General features: G+C 40.0%; 1 protein-coding gene across 2 annotated transcripts in view; it reads left to right on the forward strand.

Annotated features, from left to right (window-relative positions):
• Positions 1-13,086, forward strand: part of ptch1 (patched 1) — a 72,618-nt gene extending 59,532 nt beyond the window's left edge. Inside the window, exons 18-24 of one of the 2 annotated variants that reach the window (XM_061767812.1) lie at positions 81-361; positions 3,172-3,309; positions 3,397-3,539; positions 8,062-8,161; positions 8,249-8,605; positions 9,531-9,996; positions 10,087-13,086. In XM_061767812.1, the coding sequence (XP_061623796.1) occupies positions 81-361; positions 3,172-3,309; positions 3,397-3,539; positions 8,062-8,161; positions 8,249-8,605; positions 9,531-9,995 (1,484 nt within the window). In that variant the 3' untranslated portion in view covers position 9,996; positions 10,087-13,086. Of the gene's footprint in view, positions 1-80; positions 362-3,171; positions 3,310-3,396; positions 3,540-6,970; positions 7,008-8,061; positions 8,162-8,248; positions 8,606-9,530; positions 9,997-10,086 lie in introns of those variants that run through there. The other variant, XR_009787762.1, reaches the window with a different exon arrangement.
• The last annotated feature ends 2,377 nt before the right edge of the window (positions 13,087-15,463 follow it).

Consider the following 15,463-nt stretch of genomic DNA (forward strand, 5'->3'; position numbering starts at 1 on the left):
CAGCTCTTCCAGCATTCACACCCAACGTCTGCAGAAATGTCATTCTCTGGTTAACACTCGTTGCTTTATTTGTTCTTCAGTCCCCGCTGCCGAGCCCATCGAATACGCACAGTTCCCCTTCTACCTCAACGGGCTCCGGGAGACGCCGCAGTTCGTGGAGGCCATCGAAAGCGTGCGAGCCATCTGCGGCAACTACAGCCGCCAAGGCCTGCCCTCGTACCCCAACGGTTATCCCTTCCTCTTCTGGGAGCAGTACGTCAGTCTTCGCCACTGGCTCCTGCTCTCCATCAGCGTGGTGCTCGCGTGCACCTTCCTGGTCTGCGCCCTCTTCCTGCTCAACCCGTGGACCGCCGGCATCATTGTGAGTACTTTGCACACAGTGCATGCTCGATAATAAGTAATAACGGTGGCATCCAGAGATGCACTGTGTAGGCACTCTGGATCGCTGTAAATTAATTTTTCACGCTCCACAAACCAATAGCAGTTCGCACAATAATCCATGATTATAAATATTTTAAATGAATTATAAACTGTTTTTTTACTCAATTGGTAATGCTTTATAAAGTTGTAATAATAATAAAGCTGTGGTAGCTTCAGAGTGCGTCACAACTTCATAAAAATGTTAATAAGTCATTTACAGAACTATGTTTGTAGTTATTATTTCACAGTGTTTATAAACCTACAACAGTTTATGACGTTTTTAAAAGCTGCATTTATTAAGGGTTTATAAATGCTTCATAAGTTGTTTTTAACGGCTTCGGTAATGCCCTACTGTGGGAGTTGCTTGATTGCACCTTATAGTGAGCCAATAACTAATGTAAAGTGATTATTAATTATATGTTTATGAACAATTTATAAAGCTTTTATTAGGGTATGCTTAGGAAGGTTTGGTGAAGGTATTATGAAGGTACATTTAAAATTAAAAGCAGTTTGTTAATGCTTTACACTTACGTTGCAGTGAGTGTGGCAGCAGCTTAATAGTGCATCATCACATCATGAAAATGGTACTAAGACATTTATAACTAGTTATTAATGTTTATTCACACACTTATAAACATGTTATAAACGCTTTATAATTTCCCTGAGCCTTAAATGTCTTTATTCTTTCCTGATTTCTTGTTTTAAAACATTACACATTATCTGTTTACCCCTAAACTTTCTTCCTCTGACTACTCTCCTCACCACTTGCCTGCCTCACACGCACCCACTGGCTCCACTCACCAAGCTGCGTTGACCAGAAAATGTGGCAGAAAGTTGCGCAGATTAATAAAAAAGAGAGAGACTACCGTAAATCAGCCAAAAAAAGTCCAAATGATGATGAATTTTTCAAATGTGCAGAAAGCAATGTTAATTTGGCAGATTTCTTATTTTTGGGGCTTTTTCTGTGTGGTCCAGAGGGCATCTCCAAGACAAGAGAAGGAAGGCAAGACACGTCTGCTGAGTGTTATTGTAGGCCCAGTCACCAGTGTTTATCTTGTGCTGTTTAGTCTACTCTAACACTCCCAGACACTAAATAGACGGGGAGAGGACGCAAAGCTTCTCTCAACTCTTAAAACCTATAATAAAAAAAAGTTTGATTTTATTTCCAGCCTCCTGGCTCTTTCTCTCTTTCTTGTCCGCTGCGGTTTTTCCACAGAGACACGCGAACACGCACGCGTGTCTGTATACCTGAATGCATGCGGCTGAACGTATAAACACATCGGGGGATAATTCACACACACACACACACACACATTGCTGTGGTTTTTCTCTCCAGTGGTGGGCTGTATTTTATGGCAGGCAGCTGCCCCGGCCACCCGAGTCCTTGGACTGGGCAGGGACGAATGGCCCTCGTGTTCATCCGTCCAGTTTTACTAGCGAAATCAAAGGACAGGTTATAGAGAGGTGTCAGTTTCAACCGTCACCAAATGAAGACCCCTTCGACCCCCCTCTGCTCATTAATGAACAACACTGACTGATTCTGTAGGTATAGTTTACTTAGAAATACTGTAAAAGAAACATTTTTTAAATGTTTAAACTGGCCGGTTAGCACACCTGCCTCACAGTTCTGTGGACTGGGGTTCAAATCCCGGCCTCGCCTGTGTGGAGTTTGCATGTTCTCCCTGTGCCTGGGTGGGTTGTCTCCGGCCACTCCGGTTTCCTCCCACATCCCAAAAACATGCGTGGTAGGTTGATTGAGGACTCTAAATTGCTCGTAGGTGTGAATGTGAGTGCGAATGGTTGTTTGGTTATATGTGCACTGCGATTGGCTGGCGACCGGTTCAGGGTGTCTCCCGCCCGAAGATAGCTGGGATAGGCTCCAGCAGCCCGCGACCTTAGTGAGGATAAGCGGTAAGGAAAATGAATGGATGGATGGATGCTTAAACTGCATATACAGAGTCGTTAAATGCATAGGAAAATACTTTTCAGAAGGCCAATTCCACCTCATTTCTATAATGAAATCATTTTGACGGTTTATGTAATGTTCTAATTTCTTGAGATGGTGAATTTTGGGCTTTTCTATTTATTACACAGACTCATAATATTATAAACATCTATGCAATCAGAAAAAAAAAATGTGAGCATTATTTTTTATTTTTCAATACAGCTCTTCTGTTGATTATCTTTAGATTATGCAGTATTTTGATGAAGATATTTTTTTAAAGATTTTATCTTTCTGTATATTGAATAATTCCTGGTTTCTTTACTACTGTAAAATTATATTACAGTAATATTTGGATTCTGGCCAAATAAAAAGGACATAATGTTTGCCTTTTATGAACCAGGGTAACTCTCTTTTAATGAGATTATTCTTTTTAATTGGACTGTTGAATGAGTGATCATACATACCTACATCCACCTCGTGGGCATTTATGCACTGCTCTGGCTCACTATTTCCCTTTCTTCAAAGGATTTGGCCCATGTAACTTGACACCTGTCAGCTGATAATGGCATTTACTTCAGGCTCATGTCCCTTTCTTCTCAGTGGCCTCCACACAGACACACATTTCTCCCACATGTGCTGGTACTACTAACTGTAACACATCTGTAAGAGCATACTGTACATCCATCTGTCTCTGTTGCTCAACCACACAGCAGATCACAAAAGTCCACATACATGTACTGAATGTGTAAGCAAATCTTTTCGAGCCCATATTTTAACCACCCTGCTGTGGCTTCTGTGTACTACAGGTGCTGGTGCTGTCACTCATGACAGTGGAGCTGTTTGGCTTCATGGGGCTGATGGGAATCAAGCTGAGTGCCGTCCCCGTGGTCATCCTCATCGCCTCGGTGGGCATCGGGGTGGAGTTCACCGTCCACGTGGCCCTGGTACGTACGTTCTGCATAGCTATGTGCTTCGGCCAGCCGGGTGCTCAAAAATGAGTGATAAAGCGTGAGTTTTTGTGTGTGTTGAAGGCCTTCCTGACAGCCATAGGGGACCGCCACAAGCGGGCAGTGCTGGCTCTGGAGCACATGTTTGCGCCGGTGCTTGACGGCGCCTTCTCGACGTTGTTGGGCGTTCTGATGCTCGCCGGCTCGGAGTTCGACTTCATCGTCAGGTGAGCGCACGTCAACACTCAGGGATAGAGAACATTATAAGCTGACAGGTTTGCCCCTACATGCAACCCTTTATCGGGGTCTGTGTGGCGTCAGCGGACCACTGAGACCATGCCTCAACCTGTATGTTGCCCTGGAATCTACCTGAGACGCCGGTCATGCATGAGGGCTTCCTCCCCTCCCCTATACCCCTCTAATCCTCTTCCTTCTTCCAGCTACCTGAAGAACACCTATTTTAAACCTATTGCTGGGGTCTCTTCAACTGTGCTTTCTTTATCCGTCATTTTTTAAGACACGTTAAAACAGCCCTCTCTTCACAACTTTAGAACCAGCCTGATTTGTCCGTGTTATCAGTTTAAAAGTTTCCACACAACAGACCCTGGTTCAAATCTAAATTGAGGGTACTACTCCTCAGAGATCTGTGACAAATGGTCTCAGATGTAGGATGAGGTGAACTTTGGCATGCCCAATTAAAAGGACAGTCAGAAAAGCCTGGCTCTTTGGTGTTGTAATTAGTGTAGGTAGGGTTCTAATCCGCTATTTCTCAGAGCTCTGTGTCAACTGGTGTGAGAAGTGGGACCAGGGATGACCCTAGAGATGGGTGAGGCACTAGGATAATGATGATGATGATGATGATGGTGATGATTGGAAACCCGTAGGGGTTGAAAGTACTACAACGTTACCTTGACTTACTAGTGCCCCAAATTGGGAGTTTTTTCGAGTTAAAAGCTGCCATCCGTCGATTTTACGAAAGTCCGCTAGGTTAATGCTAACACATAATGCAAAACGGCATAGATGGGTTAACAAAACTAGAGTTGATATTGGGGTTGTAAACCTTTAAACAACTCATTTGAACACAAAACAGTACAGCACCCATACAGACAGGATATAAGGATACTCACAGGCATATATTCTTTACGCTCTGACTAAAAAATCTAATATTACTGCAGCTTAGTTGCGACAGTCTTCTTTGTGTTTCATCATCAAATTTATGTATATTATGTGTATACGCAGCTATGTATTATACTGCCTTCTGGAGGCCAAGGCACGGACTCCAGAAGGAGCAGCACAATGTCCATTGAATTAAAGCAAAAATAAAAACTGCAAAAAAGGTTTAATTCTTTACATTCCATTTAATTATGCTATTAAATATAAAAGTGGGAACCAACCTAGCACACCCTTTCAGTATATGTACCATATCACTGTGGTCACAGATCTTGACAGTAGAAATGCTAAACTGTGCATCTCTGCGGTGACAGGGTTTTTTTTTAGCTCTCCCATACCTGCCATGTCCGGGGAGAATCCAGGAGACGTAGGAAGAGTTGAAGGTCACGAGATGGAAGGATGGCGGCAGTAAAGGGGGTATGTGAAATGAAAGAGTGATGGCAGGGTCGGGGGGGGGGGGGGGGGGGGGGGGGGGGGCGTTGTTGGAAGACCAGGAAAGTCCTCTGGCTTTTGAAATCTCTTTCAGCTAGTTTTAACGGCCCTCGCTAGACATTTATAAGCGTAGGGTGTGGAGGAGGGGTGGGGGGCACCGGGTGGGCGGGCCAAGAGCGCAGCTGTGGAAAGCCCGGAGAAGTGGAAATTAAAGCCGACACACTGTGGGGGCTCTGTGTTGGTGGTTTGTTTTGCGTGTGTGCGCTCTTATAAGTACAGAGTCTGCAAAGGTGGCATCTTAACTGACGCTGAAGATGAGGCACCGTTCTATACATTCGCACGGCCAGATAGCTTTATGAGAAGTTTCCAGTGAGCTCAGTGAGTCATTTAACATTCGGGTATGGTCGCGTGAAGCCGCAACACGGGCTGGCCGTGTAATTTGCGCGGCCTGCTCCTTTAAGAAAAGGCAGCGCTGAGGTCCATGTGACCTCCAAACACGCAAACTTCAGTCATGTGCACGCACATCCATGCCGCCCTCCTCCCCCAACCTGCTCTCTGACCTTGTAATCATGAGGGTCAACGATGGCGTGCCTGCACTCACACTCACACACGAGCACACCCAGGAGAGGCCTCACGGACGCTTCTCTCCTCACCTCCAGCGGCGTGCTTTGCTTTCTGGACCTCCATTTGGAAGGTTCTGCTGTTGTGTGAGCAAACAAAGAAGCGCCTCGAGACGGCACAGTAACAACAAGGCTCCGCTCGTATTTTCTTGCTGGGAGTGTTTCCCTGGCTTTCTCCCGTCAGCTCCGTGAATGTTTTCACTCTAAACAGCTCGGCGGGGGCACAGGGCCCCGGTATGTGGGCTGCACATGGGCGCGAGTGTGTACGCGTGTGCTCGTTCTAAAGGTGATGTAGCCTTTACCCCGCATGGTGTGGACCAAAATTATAATTGCAGTTTGGATCACAGTAATCCCCCACATATTCGCGGTTCACTATTCACAAATTCACCTATTCCTGTTTTTTTTTCTGTGGAAACGATCATCATGAAAATTATGCATATATTAAAAAATAATGCAATATCTCCCTCAGAGTGTGTGGTGTACAGTATGTCTATAATATGAAGTTCACTTTTTTAATTGAACTACCTCACTAAATTAAGCTTTTGACACTATTCTAATTTAGTGAGCTGGACCTGTATTTTTTTATTCTTTGTGAAAAATGATTAATACCACTGCAGCTTAATGATACAATTGTGAAAATCTTTTTCGTGTTGCTGTGTTTATATTATACTGCCCCCACGTGGCTAATGTGCGCACACCAGAAGGAGCAGCACAATGTCCACTGAATTGAAACAAAGAATGTGGCAGAAACTATTGAATTTGTTTACATTCTATTTAGTTGTCGTTACTGTATGTTTTTATGAAGTACAATTTTATGGAGTGCTATTTTTTTGTTTTACAAAAACAAAAATAGTTGCCGTTTTTTGTTGGAGTGGATTAATTCAGTGTGCTCCTGAGAGAGATCTCCAACTAATGATGGTAGAGTGAGAGGGTATGAGGGGCGTTTCTTACCTGATACGTTGGAGATTTAATTAGACGGAGGATTGTGGACTGTGGAGTGGCCCGGGAATTTCACAGGGGCTTAGCTTGGAAGGAAGTGAGAGAAAAGCGAGGCAAGGAAATAAAAGACAGGGGGGGCCACAGAGGTGGAGGAGGTCGGAGGTGCGGGGGGCTTCTCCTTCCTTGTCCACTAAATTGTTCTAGCTTCTAAGTTCTATAGCCTGCACTCCATTCACTTTCTTAAGAGAGAGAGGCCCCCTAGTCGCCCCTCTTTTACCCTGGGCCTCCTCCCTTCACATTCCTTCATGCTTTGTTTTCTCCATGTTTTGCTTACACACCACACACACACACACCCAAGAGAGAGTACCCATATACCCAATCACCCACTCCAGCCCCACCCCGCCACCCCCAAACCCTCACAATCTACTCACTTTTTGAATTAACTAGCACTGGCTAATTATGCTTCCTCTTTCTTTTCTCTCTATGGCGTCTTAAAGACTAACCCTGTTTTAGCCGGACTTAAAAACGCATCAGGTACATTTCTGTTTTGCTCCAAATACACAAAGTGCATGCCTTCGTGTGTGCTATTTGTGTGTGCTTCTACCTGGGGAGTGGCAGATGTTGGGCATTGATTGAGCTCATATCTGCCTTTGTGTAAATGTTTGTGGTTTGTGCAGATTTTTGTTTGTTTGTTTGTTTGTGGGGGGGGCTGGGGGGTCTGCTTTTTTTCTGGTCATATTTTTAAGCACAAACATTTTTGCATGCAAGTGAGTTGAACAGTGGAAAAAAAAAATCCCATTTTATTTTTGGAGACAAAAATCTGCTCTCTGAAATACACAAAGTGGATTAATTTGTCGCTATCATAAAAGCAGGCTAAGTAAGATTTCAACATTCCTAACTATCGTACAAGTGCATGTTATCCACTAAAACTAATATAAGGTAAATCTACAACAGCATTATGCTTTTAGCTACATGGTATTTACATTAGCATTTGTGTGATGAAACTAATGTGTGTATGAACTTGATATGTACTAATTGCGCCTTTGTACTGAGCAGACCCTTTCTTATGTTTCCATATCCTTCTGCGGTGGCATCACACAAAAAAATCCAAACAAAAACAAAATGTCTGGAGTTATTCCTTTGGACGCTCATGAAGCTGAAGGCTGACGTCAAATATAATGATGGTTGAGACTGAGGCGTTTGGCATGGAGTTGTATATTTTTTAGAAAAAAAGATTATAATGGTGTATTTTTTAGTTAAAAACACATTTTTAGAGAGAAAAAAAATGTAGAGATTAGCAAATTAAAGTCATAATCTTCCAAGGATACATTTGCATATATTTAGATACATAACAATAACAATAAATTCTGTTATTTTCTTGAGTCATGTAATTTTGAAAAAAGTTAGTTTTGAGAGAAAAAAAAATACTTTTTTAGTTAAAACGTATTTTCAAGAAAAGGTTGTATATTTTCAAGAGAAAGTCATATTGTTGAGAAAAAAAAGTTGTATTGTGTATTTTTGCACACTTCCACTGTATTGTTAATTAGTTAACTTTTGGAGCATGACTTATATGGAGTTGTGCTTGCAGGTATTTCTTTGCAGTACTCGCCATCCTAACAGTTCTGGGAGTTCTGAACGGACTGGTCCTTCTTCCCGTTTTGTTGTCCTACTTTGGGCCCTACCCTGAGGTAAGCATTGAAATAAACTAAGAAAACGTACAGGCCAATAGTACATCAGACCAGCCCATAATAATACACTTGACTCATTTACTTCAGGTGTCTCCAGTGGATGGTCGCAGCAGGTTACCCACCCCAGAGTCACCATCTCACATGGTCCGCTTTTCGGTCCGTCCCCACCCCGCCACTTCGGCCTCGGCCACCTCAGGTGCAGCCTCGGACTCGTCGGACTCCGAGTACAGCTCCAACAGCAGCGCGTCAGGCGTCAGCCAGGAGCTGCAAAACGACAACCTGCCCCCGCACAGGGGGCACGCTGAAGCCGAAGAACAACAGCAGCAGTACCACCTCCACACCAGCAGAGGCAGAGTAACCAGGACAGAGGAGGAAAGGAGGGCGGGATCGGGGCACAGGCGCTCAACCAGGCAGCCCGATCCCCCAACCTATAATGTGTCCTCGGTAAGACCACCAAGACCACCTTGCGATCGGCTTCGTAATCAATGAGTCCATTTGTTAAAAATAAAACTGACTGTATGCCATAGAATGTGCATTATTGTAAAAAAAAATAATAATAATCAATACAAAATATGAAAAAGAACAAATGTTGAAGTAACGATATTAGTATTTTCTACCATGTAAAATGAACAAAAAAACTATTTTTTTAATTCAAACAATTCTTTAAAAAAAGAACCAACTGCACTTTGAAATAAATACAAATGTAATAATTCTTGTAAATAATTTTTTTTTTAATGGAATACGTTAAAAAAATAATAAATACAAATAAATATTTTAAAAAATGCAAATGATGTACACATATTTTACATACATTTTAACATACAAAAATAAAAATCTAAAAAAGAATGCGATTTGACAATTGTAAAAAAAAAATTATATTAACTAAATATTAACTGTTTTCTGTTATCTAAAATTTTATTTATAAATAAAGAAAATGAAAAAATAAAAAAATAACACTTCAAGAAGAAAATTTGAGAGAGCTCTTTGGGGAAGTATATTTCTATTGTGTTTCTATTTTCTGCCATCTTAAGGAATTTTTTAAATAAAAAATAAACAGATTGAATACTTTTGTACAAACGGTTCAATAATCTTTGTATGTTAGTATTTTCTGACATCTAAAAATACATTTTAAAATAATATATGAATAGTTGGAATAAATTAATATCTAATAATTTTTTAAAACAACTAGAAATAATCTTTTTTTCTTTTTTTCTTTCATCAAAATAGGTAGTTTAAAAATTCATAAAACTTTACTATATAATTAAAAAAAATAATAATTACCATCTGCACATGCTAAATGATAGTTACAAGTCATAGTCATTATTCTTATGAGTAAAATAATAATAATTGACTTTGTTTTGTTGCGCAGTCTCAGGGCTGTAATGCTGGACCCGGGCCCAGCGCTGCCCAACGTAACAGGGACCCCAAGGGCCAGCAGCACCGGCAGGCCCCGCCTCCAGGCCGCCCGCGCACAGACGCTTTTGAAACCTCCTCTGAGGCCGGCGCCCATTTTGGCGCCCACAGCCACAGGGAACACTCGGCGGGCCACCGGGGACGCACCCCCCTGCACCGCCCCAACCCTTACGGTCAGCCCATCACCACGGTGACGGCGTCGGCCTCCGTCACCGTTGCCGTCCACCCCCCCGGCTCATCCTACCCGGGATACGCTGCGACGGACGCTTATCGCCAGGAGGAGCCCCAGCCCTCCTTCCAGGATCCCCACGTGCCCGCGGACCCCCACGTGGATGGCAGAGGGAGTACGGTGGAGGCCATGGAACTCCAGGATCTGGAGTTTGAGGCAGCTGACAGCAACAGTGGCAGGCGGGCCAGCTGAGGTCTGTCAACGCATACATACATTTATACTGTCATAGAAAACATATCACATAATATTCACTGTAGTAATAATAATGCCTCTTGTCTTGCAGTGTGTGTTCGTGTCACGGCCAAAGATGAACTATAAGCAGATGACCTGGCCCGGCCCGGCTTGCCCATGGTCCTAATGCCTTCCTTTCATGGTGCTCATTCTTACTGTAACCCCGTGGTCTCTTGTCTTAAAATATTTCTATATATATTTAAAATGATGTATACATATGTAAATAGGAACAAAAAAGTAGCTTTGTTTAGGAAGGGGAGAGAGTTGTGCACGTCCTCACGTTAACAGACTGGGGCTGCCATTTTATATGGTGTGTGTCTATGGTTGTGTTTGTGTGAGTGATTCAATCCCAATAAGTTGACCCGGTTTGAACTATGCAAATGTGGGAAGGAGAACAAAGACGTGGTTTGGTGGGTATCGCAGAGTTGGCAATATGATATTCCAATATACTCAGCAATAATTGATATATTGGGAGAAAATCAGCTATGCATATAAATATCTAAGAAATTATATAATTTAATACAAAATACCATTTCTGATGGAATTGGTTCATTGGCAAAATATTATTTTGTGATACTATTGGCATCGTCAGCAAATTATTGTCTCAAGATACTATTAATATTGCAAAAATAACATTTTGTGATACTATTCGTATCATTAACAACATACTATATAATGATACAGTTGGTATTGTGATGCTACTGGTATTGTTGACAAAATATAGTGTGATACATTTGGTATCTTTGGCAAACTACTGTATCGTCATATGATCGCTATCGTGATAGTATCATGATACTTTGGTATCAATGGTAAAATACTGTAACCTATTGTGATACTTTTAGTATTTTTGGGAAAATATAATACTATTGCATAACTGGTCAAATATAGTATTGTACTATTGGTATTGTGATACTACAGTTATCCTGGGAAAAATACTGTATTGTAATGTTATTGGTATTGTGATACTATTAATATTGTAGACATAATACTGTAATATGATACTATTGATATCGTCAGAATACCATATTGCGATTCCGTGATCCCCACCCCTTCCATGTATGTATGTTAGCTTTGTAATGATCATTGGAAACATGAGGGAAATCATGGTTAGCATTGTTTGCTAGTCCAAAGTGTGCGTGCGTATAAAACGTGTGTGTGTGTGTGTGTGTGATTGTTGTACAAAGATACACGTGTTGAACTATGACGTCTTATCACAAACCTGTGGTAGTTTTTGTAACAATGATGTTTTAACTCCACACGCTATGCGTGCTATTTAAGACGAGCAGATATGAAGACATTTTTTTTAATGAAGCTGGTTTTTGTTTGTTTGTTTTCAAGTCACTGCCTCAACATTGGAACCTGTTTGTGCACTCAGCTTCTCTTATTTGTGTGTTTGTTTTTGCATGTAGAAAAGGGTGGGGAACCTTAAAGTCCTATCAGTGGCCACTGAAGTTTTTATATAGTCATCCGAGGGGTAAAAACCAAAAGTGTTGGTTTATCTCCTGTAAGTAAGTAAAAGTCAAAAAAAGTACACTCTGACATGTTAAAAGATGACTATTTACTGTCAATTATATACAATACCTGTTTTGATAACATGCTCAATGAAAATGGTGCACCTTTGTGCAAACAAAATAGTTTCTTTCTTTGTGAACTGACTAACAAAGAAAAGGCTAAATTAGCTAATGATAACACCTGAGGGTCGCACCAAATGCTCTTATACGGCCCACAAGCTGCATCTTCCCCACCATTTACTGTAGAAGCTTATGTCTTGTTTAACCTTACCTGACAACAAACAGGTTAGTTTTTTTTGTGTGTTTTTTTTTTTTAATTACCCTTAAACCACCTCAGAAAGTTCTGGAACAGGGTCCAAACAAACAGTGGGGGAACTAACTCAACCCCATTTGGTTCTAGCCTAGCGGATAAGCTAAATATCCGCACTACAAACTGTACAAGCTGGCCCAACCAGGCTATCAGCTAACTATATTTCAACTTGTAGCAACAATTTTACTCATGTAACCTTTGTTCTTTGTAGGCCGACCAATAAGCTAGTTAGCCCGCTATCCTGCTAACGGCTAAATGCTACACAACCTTAGCTTCATCTGAACGTGTCCTTACTCTTTCTTATCACTTAACTAGAGTTAGCGCCACAATGCTAATTGCCCGCCCTCCACCCGTTCAAAGCCAAATGGTACAGCCCACCCCCCTTCTGTGTGCGTGTATTTCCTACTTCCTGACCTCTGTCCAATCAGCTGCTTGCATGAACTAGGTTGTTCTATTATTATTTTTGTTTGTTTTCTCTCCGTGTCATATTGGCAATAGTGGAGGAAATCATAGCTGACAACTATTTTATTCAATTTTAAATATTTTTTCTTTGTTTGTTCTCAATATTCAATTGCGATATTTATATTTTTTGTAATATAAAATGTTTTTGGGTTTTTTTTGTCATTGTGATGCCAGTTGATAACAAATGCAGGGATTTTTATGAGATAAAAAACACTATTACAGTTTATTGTTTTGATCTGTATAAAGTGCTTACTAATGTTAAATAGGAGGATATGAAAAAGGTGATTTAACATTTTTACACTACAGGTCTCATCATAGCTCTTAGAGGATTTTTTTATTATTATTTTTTTTTTTTTTAAGGAAAAAGGAAGAAAAAAAAAAAAAAAAACATGATTGTTCCAGACTGCCATTTTGGATGTATGCTGTTGTTCCGTTACAAAGATAAATGTATGCCATATAATTTATTTATATGAAAATTTATTTTTGTAGTGTACATAGTAGCGGTCAAGACAGAAGTATATTTGAAAGAGTTTATATGGAATGATATACAGTACCATACCACGGGAAAGGTGTAAACAACGTCAACACCCCCCATTCAGTATTACACACTTGTGTGTGCATGTATGTGTGTGCGTGTGTAAGCATTTGTATGTTTGTGTATGTTTGCGTGTGTGAGTGGCCATCCAAGTAGAACATTGTACTAGCTCGCCAAATATTCATGTTCAAACACTGATAGAATTCTAACTAATAAAATGAAAAATATAACTTATTTGTGTCTCTGTTCATAACTTTAATAAAAAAAAAAAAAAAAACAGGAATTGGAAGAAAAAAAGCGGTCTGTGTGGTGGTTTATTTTTCTTTCATAAATTTTTATTATCATGCTCCAAATATATATATATATATATAATATTTTTTTTTCCACAGTATTTATTTACAGCGGGTTTCTACACATTTTATTTTATGCTCAATTGTTCAGATATTTTCTATTACATTTTTCTAGGTGCAGTATATAGGCTATTATGCACTCTTTTGTATATTTAAATGTTTGATTGTATTTATTTATTTAATTTATGCTCCTAATTAATTTCCTTGACCTATTTTATATAAGAAAATATTTGTATAAAGAAAATATATTTTATTTATCATCTATAAATCTGTGTTCATATTTTTGTTATTTTTATTTTCAAATGAATTTATTTTTTCAGCCTTTTTCTCCCCCCTATTTTCTATTTAATTAACTGCATAGACCTTTTGTCAATGACATCACACTTACTCCGGGTGGCAAAAACTCTGATCGGACCACTAGTCAACAAACCCTTCCATGTCATGGAATATTGACAATGAAATGGATAGCGCAGTGTTGTCTACTCTCAGGTTCACCATTAGTTTTGCTAAATTACTGAAACACAACCCAAGCAAACATTTTATACATACCTGTGATTCAATGCCTTCTACAAACCCGATGATGGAGTTTTAAAAAAAAAAAATGTCTCTGTATACTGATTCAAGACCTCCACTTGATTTATTGTCCTTACCTACATGTTCCGCTTGATTAAATTTTTTTTTTCTTTGAAAGATTTTTATTTTACTTTTTTTAACTAATCCTTTTGGGGTATATCTGACAGCGCATCGCCTAACACAACAGGTTTTTGTCATTGTGTCAGTTCAGGTCAGCAATAGTGAATCGCTTTTCTGCCACCCATAAATACCCTGACGCCTGTTGTTTACAAACGTCCTGAAATGGCTGCACTTTTTCTTATTTGGTGGCATACATTTTTCTATCCCCAGAAATGTATTTTATTTATTTATTATGATATTATTATTTTACATTCAAAATTAATTTCCGTTGGCCATCCCATTGTAAAAATCTTAATATTTTTATTTTTTTTCCAAAAATCTTGGAATGAGCCACCTGTACCTCTTTGCTATATTTTTTATGATTAATTTCCTTTACCCCCACATTTAAAAAAAATACTTTTCCCAGGTTTTTATATTTTTAAATTTGTTAATTTTATATTTCACATTTCAAAACTGTCTATAAATGTCTTTATTATTTTATATGTATGTAATTTGTTTTTTAACAAAAGGTTAATTTCACTACTCCATCTTTCTGACCATGCATCTGTCTACAGGTAGATTTTATTTAATTGATCACTTTTTCTATTTAATTTTCATTGAAAGCTGAAAATATCCTTTCCTTACACCTTTTTTTAATCTTTATTTTTCAAATTCTATATCAATGAATCTTTAATCATTTGTACTTAACAAATCAAGCATCTGGCCCTGGTTTATTATTTTATTTTTATTTGACAGCCCATATTGATTTTATTTACTGACCCTTTTATCAATCTATTTTCATTTTTTTTGTATTTAAGTGTCTTTTTTTTGTATGGTGTTGGACTATTTTTTTTTACACTCAATATTAATTTACAATTCCTCCATCTATACACAGTTCTTCCAACATGTGGGCTGGAGCTCCCTTTGCACCCACCATCCCACACCCCCCATGCCACCACCCTTGCACCCCTGCCTCCATTATATGATTTTGATTGACAGCTTTATAGACTGCAAGGAAATTGGTTGTAGCCAGAATACAGCTGGCCCTGCTCGGAGTCATGAAAAAAAGGGCATGTGGCCTCGAGCTGGCGGGGCAGGAGGCAGCACGCCCCCCTCCACGTACCCCCCGCCACCCCCTTGTCAGCTGCATGGGTGGCAGCCCTACGTCATCCGGTATCTTAGCATTGAAAGCAGACAGCATAAAGATGGATTTGGGGGAATGTCCCTATATTCTCTGTAATGTTAAGGCAAAGGCCTTGACTCGGGATCAGCGGAGGGAGGGTTGTGTCGTTATTTTTTTTTAGAGCCAATAAAGAAACACACAGTAACAACATACACATAAACAGCAGACTGTCGACTGTCACAGTTTGAACTCTGCTAACTCGACTTGACGTTTTTAGACTGTTAGCTTAGCAAGACTGCACTGCTTTAATTTTATTTTTTATTTTTTTTCGGGCGTAAAATCCAGCCATCGTTTAAAGTAATAATTGGATGATTTTCAACATCGTTTGGATGCTGCTCTGGCTTGAAGTAATGTGAGTAGAATGTCGTTGCCATGGCATCCCATTTAAAACAGTACTTACGAGCTC

Source organism: Phyllopteryx taeniolatus, chromosome 3, assembly GCF_024500385.1.
Source record: "Phyllopteryx taeniolatus isolate TA_2022b chromosome 3, UOR_Ptae_1.2, whole genome shotgun sequence".
NCBI classification, from domain to species: Eukaryota; Metazoa; Chordata; class Actinopteri; order Syngnathiformes; family Syngnathidae; genus Phyllopteryx; species Phyllopteryx taeniolatus.